This window comes from Scyliorhinus torazame, chromosome 17 (genome assembly GCF_047496885.1).
Source record: "Scyliorhinus torazame isolate Kashiwa2021f chromosome 17, sScyTor2.1, whole genome shotgun sequence".
Classification (NCBI taxonomy): Eukaryota; Metazoa; Chordata; class Chondrichthyes; order Carcharhiniformes; family Scyliorhinidae; genus Scyliorhinus; species Scyliorhinus torazame.
The window spans coordinates 146,075,654-146,096,299 of NC_092723.1; the positions used below are offsets into that span (position 1 = coordinate 146,075,654).

At 42.7% G+C, this 20,646-nt stretch overlaps 1 protein-coding gene across 5 annotated transcripts in view; it reads right to left on the bottom strand.

Annotated features, from left to right (window-relative positions):
* Positions 1–20,646, bottom strand: part of llgl1 (LLGL scribble cell polarity complex component 1) — a 90,839-nt gene that overhangs the window by 47,307 nt on the left and 22,886 nt on the right. For 3 of the 5 annotated variants that reach the window (XM_072481235.1, XM_072481236.1, XM_072481234.1), the window contains exons 3-5: positions 14,229–14,310; positions 11,719–11,849; positions 1,833–1,988 (exon numbers count right to left, since the gene is read on the bottom strand). In XM_072481235.1, the coding sequence (XP_072337336.1) occupies positions 1,833–1,988; positions 11,719–11,849; positions 14,229–14,310 (369 nt within the window). Of the gene's footprint in view, positions 1–1,832; positions 1,989–11,718; positions 11,850–12,857; positions 12,967–14,228; positions 14,311–20,646 lie in introns of those variants that run through there. The other 2 variants (XM_072481237.1, XM_072481239.1) reach the window with 2 other exon arrangements.

Genomic DNA, 20,646 nt, shown 5'->3' on the forward strand with positions numbered 1-20,646 from the left:
TCAAACCCCTTGCTCATTAAGACCAAATAATCACTACAACTGAACAGGCAGCAGGAAATGAAACAGAAAGGAAGAACAACAGGCAATGGACAAAGTCTTGAATTGCAGATTTACAGTAAATCAGATTGTGTCCCTAAAATACTGGGGTGAGACTGGTTGTTATACATTTGTCACTGACAGCAGGGACAACAGGGCCTGTATTAAGAAACACTGGCACATTATAGCGCATTGCGTTTGTCATATTTCCTTGAGCATACTTGGAATAATTTACCATGCAGACCTCAAACACAATGCTGCATACTCTCTCCACACTCTAGTATTGTCAGCTTCCTTTGGGAAGCTCAAAAAAAGTGAAGGTTACTTTCTTATTGTCAGACAAAGTCGCCTTTTATTCCACTGCTGAAAAACAAGTTCAATTTACAACTAACTGCAGTGGGTCGGAAATAGCAGGAGGTCAGGACACCATCTGAAATACAGGCCAAAATATAGTTACTGATTTCCCCCGAAACTGCTGGGGAATAAATTATTTCAGTAAAGGAATATACTGATGCTATGCAAAGCTGAACAGAAAGACTGACTACTAGGGGAAGTAGAGCAGGAGTTTTTGGGGTGGTGGAGGGCAAGGTGGGGAGCACCATATTAGCAAACACTGGTGGCAACCATTAACCAATCCTCAGTAATCAAGTACAGGCCAGGAGTGAACATTTTAACAAACATCCTTACCCTCCACATAAAATAGATTTTTTTTTTTGAAGTGCAGTTAGTTGCTCTAATGACAAGGACAAACTGAAACAACCCTGGTTCAGAGGAAGCTGCAAGACCTCAAAATCCTTTCCAAAAAGGATAAATACAATCAAAACTTTAAGTCAAATGAAACTTACCAAACAAGAGTCCAGTCAACTGCATCTCATGACCTACCATGGAAATAGGACAAGATACTCACTCCTCACTGGGAAATTTGCCAAGACAAATAAAAACAATCCAGGATAACTTGCACAAGCACCAACATGGTTTCACTTTTTAAATTGTCCCTTTTAGGAGCAGGAATATTTTCTGCCGATATGATTGTTATACATCATTTTTCATCAAGACTACTCTTTCTTTACTTGAATGCCACTTGAAAAAGGGACCATTTCTCAGGTGTAAGCTTGGACTGAGCACCAGGCAATTCAATTATTGAGCTGTTGCAATAGATAATCTACCCTGGCCCAATACTCATGTGCACTGCCATGAACCAGGGGCAGGGAGTTTTGTGAATACACAAATGTAGGTCAGGTGGCCCTTCTTGCCCAGAAATACATTTGATCAGCACTCGACTTTGAATAAGACCTCCTTTTACTGTAATGAGAAGCTTAAATATGCAGAATTTTTCACCTTCAGAATTAATCCAGTGACAGTCAATACAGCAGTTGAAAGCAGCTCTAATTACACGCTTGGCTATCTTACTTGGAAATCGAACAGTCTAACCATCCTATACAGTTGGAGGATTTGCACAAAAACTATGGAACAAGAAACTTTAATTCTGCTAGGATGAAAAGTAGCCCTTAAAGACCCAAAATTTCTCTACGAAAGCTTGTCAGAATCTAAAACACTTGAAGAGTAAAAATCAGACTAACATCTAAACACTTCATCAATTTATCACCTAAACAATTCTAGGAACAATGGTGTTCAAAATCTAGTCGAGCTATAAACTCCTGGTTTGATCTTATTCAAGACTACACATAATGGAAATTATAAACAGCACAAAGCAACAAGTTTGAGAGAAATGTTACACACACTTCTTGAAAACCACTTCTTGAAAACCACTTCTTGAAAACCAAGTGCACACTTACCTCTGCAAAACCTCATCCTGAAAAAGAGTTTTACCATCCAACAGTTGCAATGATGGTAAATCCAGGAAATACACACCTCCACCTTCTGTCCCCAAACATGCCATGTCACAGCAAGACTTCAACATGATCACAGTAATTCTGGTAATGCTGGGAGAACTGTACAAAAGGAAATGTTACACTTTAGCACCCAAGTTTCATTCCTTGCATATTAGGAAAACATTCATTTTTAAGGGTACTAAATTCTCCATGTAAATTTAGGGGTCATCAGCAAACATGTTGCACCAGTTTTTGCCTGCTGCTGGTTTAGTTCCAAAACTCCCAATGTTTCTGGAGCCAAAAAGGTGCAGGATTGAGTAGAGAATTCGGATTTACTACACCTTACTCAAAAAAGGAAAACTTGTGGATTCATTATACAACAGGATGGGGATCATTGGCAGCTTGCATGCAACTGGAAATTTTCCTCTCCACTGATGTTCATTCCTCTCCCTGAAGTTCATTCCTCTCCCTGAAGGCAACTTCGCATGGCAGATTTTACTAAAGGCACTAGTATCAGCCGTCTTCCAAGGGGGGAATTCTTCACATGCAAGCATTAGTAGTAGGACATAACCAGGGGGAGACAGTCAACCTTGACCTTGTGCTTACCCAATCACCATAAAATTCTATCTTCATTGTCCCTGCTGCAAAGTGCAAACAGAAGACTTGGTTAATTTATTTTCTATACTCCTACAAACACGAATAGCAAAGCCACCTTTACCAACATCTTAGCGAAAATTAGCTATTAAAAAAATTCAGTACAAAGGATAGAACCTGCCTATGAGGCTGCATCATATGAAACATCACTGAACTATCAGGGCAATTATTATACACTATTCCGGAAGCATCAAAGCAGGTTTAGTCAGGTCTCAGTCCCATAGCATCTTCTGCAAGGATACAGTGGGGGTAGGATATAGTTCTTGGGGAAATAGGAATGGAAGTGTGTGACTAAGAATTTGCCATAATACTTTCAGAAAACCGCTCCAGTAGGCAAATAACTTCCTGCTATAGAACAAGGATCTAGTGCCAAAAAGCTTTTCTCCATCAGACATGTCCAAAAACCAGCCAAACCCAGTTTTCAGCACATGCATTTAAAGTCAATAACTGTTAAGTCATTAATGGCAGCAAGTCTGCAATTCCACCTCACCACTACAGACACTGTTCATATCTTCAGCATGAAGGCCAGTCCGTACTCTCCCTCACCAGCCAAGTTCAATCCTATTGGCACCCAGTTTCCTCAACTTAATGGCCAAAATATTTTTCATTGCGATTTCTCCCATGTCCTCACTTTACCAAAATAATTTCCTTCTATTCAAACATGAACCACTTTCTCTAGATAGTGTCATTGCATATTTCCAATTTCCTTCCCCACTACCCCTAACCAATGGTGGTGTCAGAACCTTCTGTGAAACATGCCTATACTGAAATTCACTTTCTAAATATCTTGTCTAGCTATCTACGTCTACATTCAAACAAGTTCTCAAACCCACCTCCGGCCTTATATTTTCATCTTCCCATTAGCTGCTGCCTGGTATGTTCTCCCATAAAGGGCATTGAGCTACTGCAGTTCTGAAAGATTGCATGTAAATAATTGTGATGGGAGCTTTGGAGACCACGTGTCCAGGTTCAGTTCTCGGTCCATGCGGAGGAATTCTACAGAAGGGAGTAGGGCAAAGGTTCAGAGAATTCATTCAGGGATTTGGATACGGTTTGTTAAGAAGTGACATGGTGGAAGTGTACGCACAATAAATATTGCCTTGAGCATTTTACCTCATCAAGTTGCACCACAATGTTTCAAATAAAATAACTGGAGGCTTTTGTTGGCTCCCAATCGGAAGCAGGTCCTCGACTGCCCACTGGGCTCTGGTTAGAGAAGTATTTTGAAAATGTTGCAATACATGCAATAGGATCAGCACAAGAATGGGAAGGGAAATTAGACGCATGGTAATAACCAGGCTTAAAGAGATTCAAAATCAGGTTCCGTATTTGTGCATCAAAATAGAAATGTCACTTGGAAAATTACAGTAAAGGGGTTGGCACGGGCAAGGCACTAAATATGAACTTGCAGAAGGGAGATTTGATAGATGGATATAGTAAGTGCAAGGTCTGGAAAAGAAAGATCATTTGGCAAAAGACTGAAGGCTCTGGATTACACAATTTTAAGCAGCTTTAAACACACATTTTTCTCCAGTGCCATGACAGTCTGCACCCAGACTCTCCATATTACAGAGCACCCTCTGTCAGATAAACAGTCAGAATCATGCTGCTATAGACAAGTTCCCAAACAGTTCTGCTACTTTTATAATAGTCTGCCTGTTGTTCCACCACTCCCCTCGAGATTTTTCAGTATGTAGCCCCATCCACCTTGGCTTTTACCTTCCAACTGACCATCTCACAGCTGAGACTCATTCCATCATCCACACAGGACACCCATCTTCAGCCATTTGGACCACTTCATTATTCCTCTCTGCTGTCAAATCCTGAACATTTACACACCAGTTTTAGACTTTGCTGAATTTTTAGATCTACACAAACTTTTATTAAAAATATGGGAGAAACCAAAGCATCCGGAGGAAACCCACGCAGACACGGAGAGAACACTAAACTCCACACAGTCACCCAAGGCCGGAATCAAACCTGGGTCCCTGGCATTGTACGGCAGCAGTGGTAACCACTGCGCCACTCCTTATTAATTTCTGGAACTGTAAACATTCAATTGGTGAACAAAGATCTGAAGATGAATAAGATTATAGTCTGTAATCAGAAAATTTAAATTGCTAACTTTTTTGGAACATAAACAAGTAAATTAGCTTATAAAGCAGACACGTGCTTCTATACCACAATAACCAATTTCCCTCTGAAGCAATGCCCATGAGACAGAAGGAAAACACCCTTCAACCATGGTGACCAAGAGTGAAAACATTTGGCGCAAGGGAACGGTGGCCAAACCATGGCTTACATGGGAAATTAGAGATATTAGATTCAAAGAAGAGGCATACAAATTAGCTAGAAAAAGCAACAGACCCGAGGATTGGGAACGGTTTAAAATTCGCAACGACAAACCAAGGGATTGATTAAGAAGGGGAAAAAAAAATACAATTTGAAAGTAAACGAGCGGGGAACATAACCCGACGTAAAAGTTACTGCAGATCTGTAAAAGAGAAAAAATTGACAGAAACTAGGCTCTTTACAATCAGAAACATGGGAATTCATAACAACGAACAAAGAAATGGCGGAGGAACTCAATTTGTACTTTGATCCGTCTTCACAAGGAAGACATGAATAATGTTCTGGAAGTTCTGAGAGACATAAGTTTTAGCGAGGAGCTGAAAGAAATTGGTATTAGTAAAGAAATGGTTCTAGGGAAATTAATGGGATTGTACACGGACAAACCTCCAGGCCTGATAATCTTCATCCCAGAGTACTTAGATTGCCCAAGAAATAGAAGATCTATTGGTGGTCATTTTCCAAAATTCTTTAGATGGAATGGTTCCTACAGATTGGACGGTAGACGGTAGTGAATATAACCCCACTATTCAAAAAGGGAGGTGGAGAGAACAGGGAACTATAGACCAGTGAGCCTAACGTTGGTAGTGGCGAAGTTGCTGGAGTCCATCATCAAGGACTTCATAGCACAGCTCTTAGAAAGCAGTGGTGTAATCAGACAAAGTCAGCATGGATTTACGAAAGGAAAATCATGCTTGACAAATCTACTAGAATTCTTTGAAGATGTAACTAGTAGAGTGGACCAGGGAGAACCGGGGGATGTGGTTTATTTAGACTTTTGACAAGATCTCATACAGCAGATCAATATGTAAAGTTAAAGCGCATGGGATTATGGGCAGTGCTTCGAGATAGACAGAGAGCTTATTAGCAGACAGGAAGCAAAGTTGGAATAACTGGATCTTTTTCCAATTGGCAGGCAGTGACTATTGGGGTACCGCAGGGATCTGTGCTAGAATCCCAACTGTTCACATAATATATTGATGATTTGGACGGGGGAACTAAATATATCATCTCCAAATTTACAGATGATACAAGTTGGGTGCGAGGGTGAGCTATGAGAAGGCTGCAGAGATGCTTCAGCAGGCTGAGTGGGCACATGCAGTATAATATGGATAAATGGGAGGTTATCTGCTTTGGTAGCAAAAATAGGACGGTAGATTATTATTTGAATGGGTGTAAATTGAGAGAGGTGGATACTCAGCAAAACCTTGTGCCCTCATGCATCAGTGGCTGAAAGTAAACACGCAGGTACAGCAGGCAGTAAAGAAGGCAGTAAAGAAGGCAAATGGTATGTGGGCCTTCAAAGCCAGAGGATTTGAGTATAATAGGGATGTTTGACTGCAATTGTATAGGGCATTGGGGAGGCCACACCTGGAGTATTGTGCGCAGTTTTGGTGTCTTTATCGGAGGAAGGATGTTCTTGCTATGGAGGGAGTGCACTGAAGATTTACCAGGCAGATTCCTAAGATGGCAGGACTGTCATATGAAGAGTGATTAAGCCCGTTAGGATTATAGTCATTGGAGTTAAGAGAGAGGGGATCTCATTAAATTCTGACAGGATTCGACAGGGTAGATCAGAAAAAAATGTTCCCGATGGTGGGGAAATAGGGGTCATAGTTTTGAGAATAAAAGGGGTAAACCTTTTAGGACTGAGGCGAGGGGATATTTCTTCACCCAGAGAGTGGCGAATCTGTGGAATCCGTTACCACAGAAAGTAGTTAAGGCCAAAATGTAATTTCAAGAAGGAATTAGATATAGTACAGCTCATGGGGCCAAAGGGATCAAGGGATATGGGGGACAGGAAAATCAGGGAATTGAACTTGGATGATCAGCCATGGTCATAATGAATGCCAGAACAGGTGCGAAGGGCCAAATGGTCTCCTCCTGCTTCTATTTTCTATGTTTCTATGTAAAAGTGAAAACAGGAAATAGTGCAATGTGCAGCATGTGTACACAAAATAAGGAAACTAAGTGGACATTTTGACACCTGCCTTAATCTTAATTGAAAATTACAAGATTTTGCTCCATTCTGTGGCACAAGATTTTCCACACACTTCCAATTCTGATATCAAGAATCTACTCCAGTTCAGGACAAAACGTTCCCAGCTACTGGTTACAGGGTTTATGCGAAATGGGTTTGCCAACAGTGGCGTAGATTAAAATTAGCCCACCCTAGCATCAAAATTATCAAATTGGCTCTGAAGCACAATAGATGGCTGGTTTGGAAAATGTCACCTAGTAGAAAAGAACAAAGAAAATTACAGCACAGGAACAGGCCTTTCGGCCCTCCCAGCCTGCGCCGATCCAGATCCTTTATTTAAACCTGTCGCCTATTTTCCAAGGATCTACTTCCCTCTGTTCATATATCTGTCTAGATGCATCTTGAATGATGCTATCATGCCCGTCTCTACCACCACCGCTGGCAAAGCATTCCAGGCACCCACAACCCTCTGCGTAAAAAACGTTCCACGCACGTCTCCCTTAAACTTTCCCCCTCTCACCTTGAAATCGTGACTCCTTGTAATTGACACCCCCACTCTTGGAAAAAACTTGTTGCTATCCACCCTGTCTATACCTCTCAATTTTGTCTACCTCAATCAGGTCCCCCCTCAACCTCGGTCTTTCCAAAGAAAACAATCCTAATCTAGTCAACCTTTCTTCATAGCTAGCACCCTCCATACCAGGCAACATCCTGATGAACGTCCTCTGCACCCTCAAAGCATCCACATCCTTCTGGTATCGTGGCGACCAGAACTGCATGCAGTATTCCAAATGTGGCCTAACCAAAGTCCTATATAACTGTAACATGACCTGCCGACTCTTGTACTCAATACCCCATCCGATTAAGGCAAGCATGCTGTACGCCTTCTTGACCACTATCGACCTTGACCTGCGTTGCCACCTCCAGGGTACAATGGACCTGAACTCCCAGATCTCTCTGTACATCAATTTTCCCCAGGACTCTTCCATTGACCATATAGTCTGCTCTTGAATTAGATCTTCCAAAATACATCACCTCGCATTTGCCTGGATAGAACTCCATCTGCCATTTCTCTGCCCAACTCTCCAATCTATCTATATTTTGCTGTATTCTCGGACAGTCCTCCTCGCTATCTGCAACTCCACCAATCTTAGTATCATCTGCAAACTTGCTAATCAGACCACCTATACACTTGTCCAGATCATTTATGTACATCACAAACAGTGGTCCGAGCACGGATCGTTGTGGAACACCACTAGTCACCTGTCTCCATTTTGAGACACTCCCTTCCACCACTACTCCCAGTCTCCTGTTGCCCAGCCAGTTCTTTATCCATCTACCTAGTACACCCTGAACCCCATACAAAACTTCACTTTTTCCATCAACCTGCCATGGGAAACTTTATCAAACGCATTACTGAAGTCCATGTATATGACATCTACAGCCCTTCCCTCATCAATTAACGTTGTCACTTCCTCAAAGAGTTCTATTAGGTTTGTAAGACATGACCTTCCCTGCACAAAACCATACTGCCTATCACTGATTAGTCTATTTTCTTCCAAATGTGAATAGATCCTATCCCTCAGAATCTTCACGAACAGTTTGTCTACCACTGACGTCAAGCTCACAGGTCTACAATTCTCTGGATTATCCCTGCTACCCTTCTTAAAACAAAGGGACAACATTAGCAATTCTCCAGTCCTCCAGGACCTCACCCGTGCTCAGGGATGCTGCAAAGATATATGTTAAGGCCCCAGCTATTTCGTCCCTCGCTTCCCTCAGTAACCTGGGATAGATCCCATCCGGACCTGGGGACTTGACCTCCTTAACGCCTTTTAGAATACCCAAAACTTCCCCCTTCCTTATGCAGACTTGACCTAGAGTATTTAAACATCCATCCCTAGCCTCAACATCCGTCATGTCCCTCTCTTTGATGAATACCGATGCAAAGTACTCATTAAGAATCTCACCCATTTCCTCTGACTCCACGCATAAATTCCCTCTTTTGTCTTTGAGTGGGCCAATCCTTTCTCTAGTTACCCTCTTGCTCCTTATATACAAATAAAAGGCTTTGGGATTTTCCTTAACCCTGTTAGCTAAAGATATTTCATGACCCCTTTTAGCTCTCTTTGTTGCGTGTTTGAGATTGGTCCTACTTTCCCAATATTCCTCCAAAGCTTCATCAGTTTTAATTCGCCTACATCTTATGTATGCTTCCTTTTTCATCTTAGCTAGTCTCACAATTTCACCTGTCATCCATGGTTCCCTAATCTTGCCATTTCTATCTCTCATTTTCACAGGGACAGGTCTGTCTGCACTCTAATCAACCCTTTCGTGAGCAGCAGTGGAGGTTAAATGCTCAGGAATACTTTTGAAGACAATGCAGAAGCAGCTTTGATCTGTATCCAGTCATATTGGACACAGACTGAATGCATCTAAAGTGAGAAAGCACCATCCACCTGGACCAATATATTTCACGATATGCAGAACAAAGAGGAATTGAGATTGCTAAATGGGGCACATTATTTGCAAGGAATGTTCCAACAAGCTCATTTCTATTGTGACTGCTGTTTGCAGTGTGAGCTACAATATCTGGCTTTATCTTGACAGTTAAAAACACACAAACATAAGAGGAGTGAAAGGGGGAAGGTTTCATATACAATACATCCCCTGAATAATTCTCTATTCTCAACATCATACAAGCCAGAAGGCCCTCAGTTCATTTTACTAACACAATCAGGGTGGCATGTAGTGCAGTGGATAGCACTGGGACTGTGGCGCTGAGGACCAGTGTTCGAATCCCGGCCCTGGGTCACTGTCCGTGTGGGGTTTGCACATTCTCCCCATGTCTGCGTGGGTTTCACCCCCACAACCCAAAAGATGCGCAGGTTGGAAAAAAAATAATTGGGTACTCTTAAATTTTTCTTTTTGTTTTAAAATGATGATTTTACTAACACATTTAAAATCAGACAGTCTTTCCATTACTGCAAAAAGCCATTTTTTGTGCAAGTTCAGAGCCACTTGTTCCAGGCAACCTTTGGCAGCTAATGTCTAGTTGATAGTACTTTTGCCAGGAATCAGTAGGTTGCAGGGGTCAAGCTCCCTTTCAAGGACCGGAGGACAAGGTTGACACTCCAGCACAGTACTGAGGGAGCGCTCCATTGATGTTTAGGAGGGGAGGTTAAACCAAGATCATCATTGCCTTCTCAAGTGCGCGTCAAATATGCCATGGCACTATTTTCTTAGAATCCAGACAGTGCAGAAGGAGGCCAATCAGCCCATCAAGTCTGCAACAACCCTCCAAAATAGCACCTTACCAAGGTCCACTCCTCCACCGCATCCTTGTAACCCCACCTAACCTGCACATCTTTGGACTGTGGGAAAAAACAAGGGCATCCGGAAGAAACCACCGCAGATACAATATTAATGTACAAACTCCAGTCACCCAAGGCCGGAATTGAACCAAGGTCCCTGGTGCTGTGTGACAGCAGTGCTAACCACTGTGCCACCGTACTGACTGAATTGCGACCAACCTATTAAGTTGCATCAGACTTTGAGCTGCATCTTAACAAGGAGATAAAGCGGCGACAGAAGAAAGCAATTCCTGCATTTCGGACCCTACTATCCTGTGAATGTCCTGTCCATGTGTCCCAAGAAGGGGAGATGGCGAAGTATAATATTCCACCAAGTTATTGGTGGGATTTGAACCCACGTCACAGAGCATTAGCCTGGGCCTCTGGATTATTACTCCAGTGGACATTGTCTCCTCTTTGAAGAGGAGCAACAGAGATCGGCTTGGGTCAATATTTACCCCTCAATCAGAATGACAAGAACAAGTCTGATCATAGTCATATTGTTGTTTGTGTCATGCTGTTGTTTGAGAATTTGCTGTATGCAAATTGACCATTTGTCTACATTACAGCAAGGAATACACTTTCTTCTCTTCTCCAGATTGTCTCCTTGATTAATTTCAAACCCCACACCCCAGCTACACTTACTGGCTGGAAAGCACTAGGATACTCTGAGGTCTTGAAAGGTGCTATATAAATGCAAATCTTTCTCAACCTACCCAGCCACTTACAAATCCTGTAAAGTACTTCCTACAAAAAAAAACTTCATTCACAAACATGTGCATGCTTTCAATTTGTGCAAAGACAAGGTATTGTCCTCTAGCCTTTTTCAATGACAGTTCTCTTTTTAAAAAAAAAAATTTAGAGTACCCAATTCATTTTTATTTCCCCAATTAAGGGGCAATTTAGCGAGGCCAATCTACCCTGCACATCTTTGGGTTGTGGGGGATGCAAGTTCTCTTCAAAGACATCTTTCTCAGATGCTCCACAGCCCAAGTCCTTTCAAGTAGCTTATCCTTCCACCACATGGTCAGTCTCACTAAAGTTTGGATGACCCCTCATGTTGGAACACCTGGATGGTTCAGGGTCTCGGGTACAGCAGACACGAGCAGGATTTCCTGGAATTTTGAACTCAAAGAATGCATTGCTATAGCCCAGCATCCTATTGACTTTGCCATCTTTCATTTGGCCAAGTAATGCCTCAGGTTTGTTGCAACTTACCCCTTTGAGCAAGTACGTCCACCCAAGGAGGTCAGGGAAACAGCAACAAAAGAAATTAAGTAATGGGGGGCAGGCAAGATTGTTGCGAGCTGGCACAATACATGGGACACGAGACAAAGTATGGAATTTCAATCAGTTTGTTGACTTCCAAACAAAACACCAAATTTATTTGCCTGTAACATACAAACAGAACTATCAATCTGCTAACATTTCCTCTTCTATTTTACTGTTAAGGTTATCTCTGGATCACTGGGCTAAAATCAGGCCACATATGAAGAGCAAGAGATTTTTGTACTTAGCACAGTCGAACCCTGGTCGTCCAGGAAGTGTTAAACTGCAGACTTCTTCCAGGTGAGAATAGCTGTTCTTTTGACCAATCTCCCAGAGGTGAATGGAATTATCATCCAGCAGAGACAACAGACGGCCCTGGGAAAAGAAAATAGAAACAAAAATGGAGTCAATTACAATATGGACCAGTGGCGAAATAAACCAGTGGCGAAATAAACCAGCAGCATTGTCATTTAGCCAGATTCTATGCTAACCTATATGGTCAGGTGAAATTAGCTTCAGTGTAATGGAGCAAAAATTAAATTCAGTTTCCACCTCTAATCAAACGTGCATGCGTATAAGGGCAGCACGGTGGCACAATGGTTAGGACTGCTGCCTCACAGCACCGATGACCTGGGTGTGATCCCGGCCCACTGTCCGCGCGGAGTTTGTACATTTTCGCATAGTCTGCGGGGATCTCACCCCCACAATTCAAAAAGATGTGCAGGGCGGTGGATTGGCTGTGTTAAATTGAAAAAGTATCAGTTGGGTACTTGCTGCATGCGTATATTGTGGGGAGTAAATGAGTGGGCTCTGCCGTGATGTTGAATGCTGTCAGCTAATGGACACACAAGCACAACACTGAGCAGGGCAGTAGCAAATGACCCAGCATATCATCCCCTTCAAGAGTGGAAGTGGAATACTGCATTAAAAAGCTCATGTTATTGTACTGCAACAGCTTATTCACTCCTTTATAGAACTTCAGGTCAATTTCGCTCTGAGACAAAGAATAGTCATTTGAAACTGTAGAAACCTGCAGAGAAATTCCAGGAAATGGTCACAGGAGCTAAAGACTGAAAACCGGGGCAGCACTGTAGAGCAGTGGTTAGCTTTGCTGCCTCACTGCAGCGAGGTCCCAGGTTCGATCCCAGCTCTGGGTCACTGTCCCTGTAGAGTTTCCACCACCCCCCGCGGTGTTTGCGTGGGTTTTGCCCCCACAACCCAAAGATGTGCAGGGTAGGTGGATTGGCCATGCTAAATTGACCCTTAATTGGAAGAAAATTAATTGGGTATTCTAAATTTATAAAGAAAAAAAGACTGAAATCCATCTTTGCAGTTTATTATATGACCCTGGTTGTGGATTATTGTCCAACTAGAAGCACCTACCTTAAACTGGTGAAAAGTGATGTTATTTAAAAATGGACGATGAAGTCTGTAGCTAGGAGCCTTAGCTCCATGGCTGCTAGTCATGCCTCGTCATATTGATGCACTCCTGCGTTCAAGATCACAAAACGGGATGAGGAATGCCATTCAACCCAACAGATGTTTGGATCTTTATGGATAGTTAAAATGACTATCCCATTACACCTCTATTCCTCTTCTAAAGCATCCATTCCATATACCAGTCATGGAATGAATTACATCAGTCCCAAAGATTCAATTTTCCTTGTCCGACTCCAATTTCAATGTCCCAGTTTGTTTTTTTTCTCTCCAGTCCCTTAACTGCATTTATATGCTTTTACTATCACCTTTCAGATGCCTCCTCTCCAGAGGCTGAAAGCTCAGGTTTCCCCAATCTTCCCTCAACTTAAGAGCTTTGACTTTGCTGTGATGATTGTCAAGGTAGCTATGCATTCCTTTTGTTGCAGTGGCCAGAACTCGACTCAATGCTTAAGGTTCAGTGCACCCAGAACTGACATTGCTCCAGTATGCTCTGACCACAACCTTGTTACAGTTTGGTCATGATTTACATTGCATTGCAGTTTTGGCTTGAAGTTCAACATTCTACTGGTTTTGTTGAATGCTGGTTGATTAGACAGACACCATATGAAGGCTCCAGCTCTCCCCTTTAGTCGTTTCTACATCATTTTTCGTCCCATGAGCAATACCTCACATTTGCTAAATTTCTACCCACTTACATACTTTAACGAAGATGTGGAGATGCCAGCGTTGAACTGGGGTAGCAAAGTAAAAAGTCTTACAACACCAGGTTAAGGTTAAAGTCCAACAGGTTTGTTTCAAATCACTAGCTTTCGGAGCACTGCTCCTTCCTCAGGTGAATGTTCATTCACCTGAGGAAGGGGCAGTGCTCTGAAAGCTAGTGATTTGAAACAAACCTGTTGGACTTTAACCTGGTGTTGTAAGACTTTTTACATACTTTAACCAAGTCATCTTGTAATGGTGCAGAGGGGTGGGCAGCATGATGGACCAGTGGTTAGCACTGCTGCCTCACGGCACCAAGTTCAATCCCAACCCCAGGTCACTGTCTGTGTGGAGTTTGCACATTCTCCGTGTCTGCGCCAGGCTCACCCACACAAACCCAAAGATGTGCAGATTAGGTGGACTGGCCATGCTAAATTGGAAATAAAAATAAATTGGATACTTTAAATTTATATTAAAAAAGGTAATGGCGCCGAGGGCAAAAGCAGGGTAACCGCAACATCCCGCCCTGCGCCCCTCACAATTTGTTTTCTACCTTTCTGCAAACCTAATCATTCATTTGGGAGGAAGGGTGCACAATATTTATTGTTACTGTACCTGTCCTGGTAAAAAGTGCATCTGTGTCACAGTTGCTGCTTCTTTGTGTAGGCCTGTAAACTCCACACCTGGCGCTCCATATCTTTATCACAGGTCAAGGAACAAATACAAAATTGCAGATTGTCACCCAAAATGAGAAGTGTACTCAGCACTGCTCCTTCCCATTCAGTTTTTCTGACTCAGCCTTCATCCTCCTACTATATGTTATTAGACCACAATAAAAGGCATGTCATCATCCTGTCCATTAAGTGCCACTAGTAGTGCAGACAAACTAACTGCACTATCACACCTACTACAGCAAATTCTTAATCTCTGTTGTACTAAAATGCATCAAAAGGACAAAACTATTCTCTTCTCCCTTTGATGCCATTTGTTTAATCTTAATCCGGTTCCCACCTTTCCAAGAAGTGACAATCAGACAAGACCTGACGTCTGCCAAAACCAACAGGGAAATTGAGCGCTTTGAATGTCAAAGCTAACCAAGCAAGTTCCTCCAAAAGATCCCCATATTACAGCAGCATCCTTATTCACTGGGTCAGTTCATAGTACATTTATACCCCTTTGTACTCTTGCACAGTTTAGTGTCTACATAGTCTGCACTCCTTACTGCAGAACATACCACTCATGAACTACTGTTCAAACCAAACTGAATTTAGAACAAAAATTAGAATAGAATCCCTTCAGTGCAGAAGGCCATTTGGCTCATCAAGCCTGCACCAGCCCTGGGAGGAGGAGGAAAGGAGAGAAGAGAGAGAGAGAGAAAGAGAGAGAGAAAGAGAGAGAGAAAGAGAGAGAGAGAAAAAGGAGAGAGAGAAAAAGGAGAGAGAGAGAGAGAAAAAGGAGAGAGAGAGAGAGAGAGAGGAGGAACTCTAGGAAATTTCATTTTGCAGAGACCTGGGAATCTGGAGAATGAACAGATTTACTTTGAATTATTATACATTTTTTTTGTTGTTGCAGCATTTATAAATGGATGATACCCAAGTTTAGTAGTGGTTCAAGCAGCTTTCATTTCTGTATTAAGGCTACCCAAGTTCCCAATTTACAGCCAGATTTCAACAAGTAAAATGGTCAGATTCATGACAACCAGGAACAGGTAGTAATGAAACAAAAAGCAATAGATCAAACTCCATATCTAGGATTATAATTATTGTAAGGATGAGCTTCGTAGCCAGAGGAACAGCTAGTATTAAAATACTGGAATTTTCTTATGGAACTATATCACAGCCAAAAAAAAGTCTTCAATGAGGAAAGGAGGAAAAGGAAGTAATTAAACAAAAAAAATGCAACCCATTTATCTGTAATCTACAGACAAGATGCTTTTACAAGCAATGTTATTTGAAGCATGTTGAGGTTCTCCTGTTGGTGGATAAGCTCATCAGTAATTGGTTTTTGCACGAAGTGGGACAGCCAAGAGCAGCACAGGATACACCAAGCAAGGTAATTATAGGGGTCTGTGACATTACTGCAGATTTATGGTGGAACCATCTGCAGTTAATTATAGGGAAATGAAACTGCAGTACACATTTTACAACAGAAAATCAAACATTTTATTTTGCAACACCACACAACAACAAACCACAAAAAGGCCAATTGTTGCGGGTGCATGTCTTTTTTTTTAAAAAAACAAAGGACTCCAGAAATGCCAATGGAATGCACTTACTTTTCAAATACTAGTTAGCTTGAGGAGGACTCTGCCTGACATTCTGGACTAATTAAAGCCTTTTCAGTTAAAGCTATCATTGGAATGCTCATTCTCAATGTTTTCCAGCAGCATGATCCATTTTTCCAGAAGCAATTCATTTCATTAAAAATAGCTGAGGTAGTACCTTGGAGTGTAGTGGAGGGATGGAATGTGTACTCGTGCCCATAACACCAAATTCCTGATTTCACATTTTACTGCAGGAAGGCACCAAGCTGTGTAGGGCAAAAACAAGGGTAATTCTTAGGCTTAATTCAAACACCCTTCTCGTATTGGGATTGGAGCAGCATGGTAGCATCAGAGTAGGTTAATACTTGGTTACAAATGTTCGGAGGTGAAAAAACAAGGGTATTTCCACCATCTCAGAAACAAAGAATGCAGATTGGGCTTCTAATTTCTCCCTTGTGCCTTGACTGCCTGGTTAGCCATCCTTCATAAACTCTGTTGCCGAACTCACTCCCTGTTCATCAATTACCCCTGTGCCTGCTGATCTATACGAGATCCATCTACCAACACCTCCACTTTTAAAAATTCTAATTTTGGGAGTTTAAAATCCCTTTGTGGATTTGTCCCCCCTTACTTAAAACTCCAACCCAAAACTCCTCAAGAGTTCTGCATTCCTTCTGGTCTCTTGTGCACCCCACCTGTGGCAGCCATCATTCCTCCAGCTGTCTACACCTTAAGCTCATGCTTCCACTCTATCCCCGTAATGTGGGCAGCACGGTGGCAGTGGTTAGCACTGTTGCTTCACAGCTCTCTTTGTACCCGAACAGGTGCCGGAATTTTGGGACTAGGGGCTTTTCACAGTAACCTCATTGCAGTGTTAATGTAAGCCTACTTGTGACAATAAAGATTATAATCCAGAAAACCCCACTTAGCCTATTGGACACTACGGGGCAATTTAGCATGGCCAATCCACCCAACTTGCACATCTATGGACTATGGGAGGTGGGAGGAAAGCAGAGCACCCGGAGGAAACCCACGCAGACACGGGGAGAACGTGCAAATTCCACACAGTCACCAGAGGCCAGAATTGAACCCGGGTCAGTGGAGCTGTGAAGCAGAAGTCCCAACAACTGTGCCAGCCAAAAAGACTATGGAGTCTTCATTATAGCCACAAGTTGTTTAATTCTGTAGACGCTCGAAATTGATCTGTCCTGTTGTGCATCACCCTGTCACAGGGGGTGCTCCCCTGACCCACAAGTACAGAATGCAATATATTGTCTAAGAAATCATTATGGTTCCATGGCATAGCCACTAGATAAAACAAGAACCAAAAATAACACATTCTCCACAAAAGGGTTCAATGCTGTGAATCTGGATCAGACTAGTCTGCATTGGTCAGCAAATCAGTGGATTAACAAGTTGGACCAGGTCAACGAAGGGTATAGTATGAGATGCCACAGGTTAAAAAATAGGTTATTTCAATTTACTTTACGGCTGAACATTAGTGCCAAAAACATGCGCCTCCTCGGTTGATGCTAAAAGGGATTGAGGCAGGGGAGGGCGGCAGCTCTCAAGCAGCTTGAATGAATGCTCACCACAATAAAAGGATTCTTCAACTGTGCTTTAAAGGGCTGTGCCAAGTGGATAGTCAGCATCTTACTCTGTCCCAAAGGATGTCAGCCACAGTCTCCAGATCTATGGGAGGGGTGTGGGTTCCCACTTCTGCATTACTCCAGCAAAAGTGTATGGACAGAGTCAGAGAGCTGGAGGACTGCCAGCACCCTCAGAATGAGTCCAATTTCTGGTGAGGAGAAAAGTAAACTGCAGAGCAGATGTGCTTGACAATGTGAAATGGCCAGGGTAGAAGGGAAATCAACTAACCACAAAAAAGAATGAAGTCAACCAAAAGAAGCAATCTATTGATGAACTGGCACTCCAAAGTGTAGGGATTTACTTTTCACATCAACATTCAAGTGACCTGAAATGGAGAGAGCTTTTATCCCACTTCTCTCTCTTTTCCCCCCCACCAAATAATTCAGTTGAGGGCTGTGGATGGATTCTGTTGGAGCAGCGCCCAAAACACAACCATACACTTTTCTCTTGAGAGTCAAGTTTGCCAAATTAAACAGTTATCACATTGCTGGGTGCCTGGCTTGCCAATTACACAACACAAGCTTTTCCATATGTTTAGGTTATGAAGCAGGCTTCTCCTTCACAACGGGGTTTGAAAAACTGAAAAGCAGCAAAATAAAAGTGAAGAACAAGACCGCACCCGAATAGAATATACAAAAAAATACACTGCAATTTCTGGTTCTCATTTAATAAATCAATTCTCTGTACTTCACTCAGAAGCAGCAATAATCATCCACCCCACCCACCCCCGCTGACACGGGGAGCTTGATTACCAATGTCAAAAAAGATCTAGAAATCTCAATTTCAGTTGTCGCCGATATCCATCAACTATTCTGGATTGCATTCTCCCTCGGACATTCTCACTGTCTGCACTCATTTGGAATGCTAGAGTCCAGATTTGACTGTCAGAGTATATTAGTACCCAATTATATTTTTCCAATTCAGGGACAATTTAGCATGGCCAATCCACCAGCCTGCACATCTATGGGCTGTGGGGGTGAAACCCACGCAGGCATGGGGAGAATGTGCAAACTCTACACGGACAGTGACCCAGGGCCGGGATTAGAACCTGGGTCCTCAGCACTGCAGTCCCAGTGCTATCCACTGCCGCCACATGCCACCCAACTGCCATAGAGAATGGACAAGCCATAACATTTGAGCAAATGTTTCCGGTCCCTGGCTTTGGAATCAAATGTTTTTTGAAAGCGCCTCTTGCTATTTCAATTATTTTGATCATTCCAGTCTTACATTTAGCATCTTCTGTAAATGAGGTACAAATATTTGTCCACTTTCTACATTGGTTCAGTCAACTGTGATTGTCACTTTCGGTTTTGAATGCTTCTCAACAGTTATTATTCCAGTTCGGAATGTTCATTTCACAATTCAGCCCCCAAATCACCTTGGGTCTCATTCGTTTGTATGTTCTTCAGAACTACTTTCAACAAGTTTTCCATGATTCACACAATCAAATACTTTCCCATAGGATTACATACATTTCCTTTATCCATCGCATAGCACTACTCAGTTCTCATATTAAAAATCTCATTCCTAGTACCGTTGCCATATAGAAATAGACTTTTATGGAGTTTATTTTCCGAATGGTTTGTGAAATATTATTCTAGGTGAGATTTTAAGTATATGACTCATTGAACTGTTCAGCAGTCTGTGGAGTTAGTTTTCCCCTGGTTTCTTTGGCAGCCTAGATTTGTCAAACAGTTCTCTTTTTTTTGTAACCAGGGTCACACTTCCTACCCATGGAGACCATTCTAGATTCTAGGGAACTCACCAGATCCACAGCAATGTGGTTGTCTGCTCTCCCCTGGAATGACCTAGCAAGCCACTCAGCTGTACCAAATTGCTGTGCAAAAGACAGAAGTCATAGAATGACGACAGTGCAAAAAGAGGCTACCTGGCCAGAGTCCACACCGACCCCCCCCCCCCCCCCCCCCCCCCAATCCCTGTAACTCCACCTATCCTGCACATCTCTGGAGCACCCGGAGGAAAGGATGAATAAAACTGGACAGACAAACTGACATCAGCTGAGGTGCTGGAAATGGCAATGGCACACCCCGACTGCTGACCTTGCAGCATTTTGGGTGCACCCACACCTCAGGCTGTAGCAGTTCTTCAGAGCAACTTGCCACCACCTTTTCAAGGAAAAAGTAGGAATAGGCACTAAATACCTGGTCAGAAACACTTGCATCCCGTAAACAAGTTTTTAAAATGTTTAAAAATTGAACCAGTATGATCTTTTGACCATACATGTGCATCAAGACTATTTCCACCAAGCAATACTGTCCAACACTAACCCCGCCTCAGCTCACATGCACCTGAAAGCACATCCATGCCCATTACGTTTGGATGACTCCTCCAACACACTCTGGTCACTCTCCCATATTCTGTTCCATCTTGAGGTCACCCAAATCTCAGCTGCATTTGTCCTTACTCCCAGCAAGTTTTGTTCACCAACCACTTCACTTATATTGGTCACCAGTTAAACAACTCCCTGATCTTAAAATTCTCACCTTTTTTCTGAAATTTTCATAAGATCTGTTCTCTCCTCCAGTCCCACAACCTTCCAAAATATCTCTGCTCATCTAATTCTGACCTAGATCCAATTTTAACTGCTCCGATATTGGTGGCCAAGTCTTAAGCTGCTGAGGCCCCAAGCTCAAACTCCCTTCTGAAATCTTTGTCCTCCCTTCGTCCTTCAAAATTCTCCTCAAAATGTCTGACCAGGTTTTTGGTCATCCACCCAATATCACCTTGTGTGGCTCAATGTCAAATTTGCTTGACAACACGCTTGTGAAGCATCTTGGAATGTTTTGTTACATTAGAAGCACATGGGCAGTACGATGGTGCAGTGGTTAGCACCTCACAGCACCGAGATCCCAGGTTCGATCCCGGTTCAGGGTCACGGTCAGTGTGGAGGTTGCACATTCTCCCCGTGTTTACGTGCGTTTCGCCCCCACAACCCAAAGATGCGCAGGGTCGGTGGATTGGCCATGCTAAATTGCCCCTTAATTAGAAATTAATTGGGTACTCTAAATTTTTCAAAAACATTAGAAGCACTTCCGGTTGCGGCTATGCCTAGGTAGGGCACACGTTCGGCAGCTCCCGCTGGGAACGGACTTTTGGGCT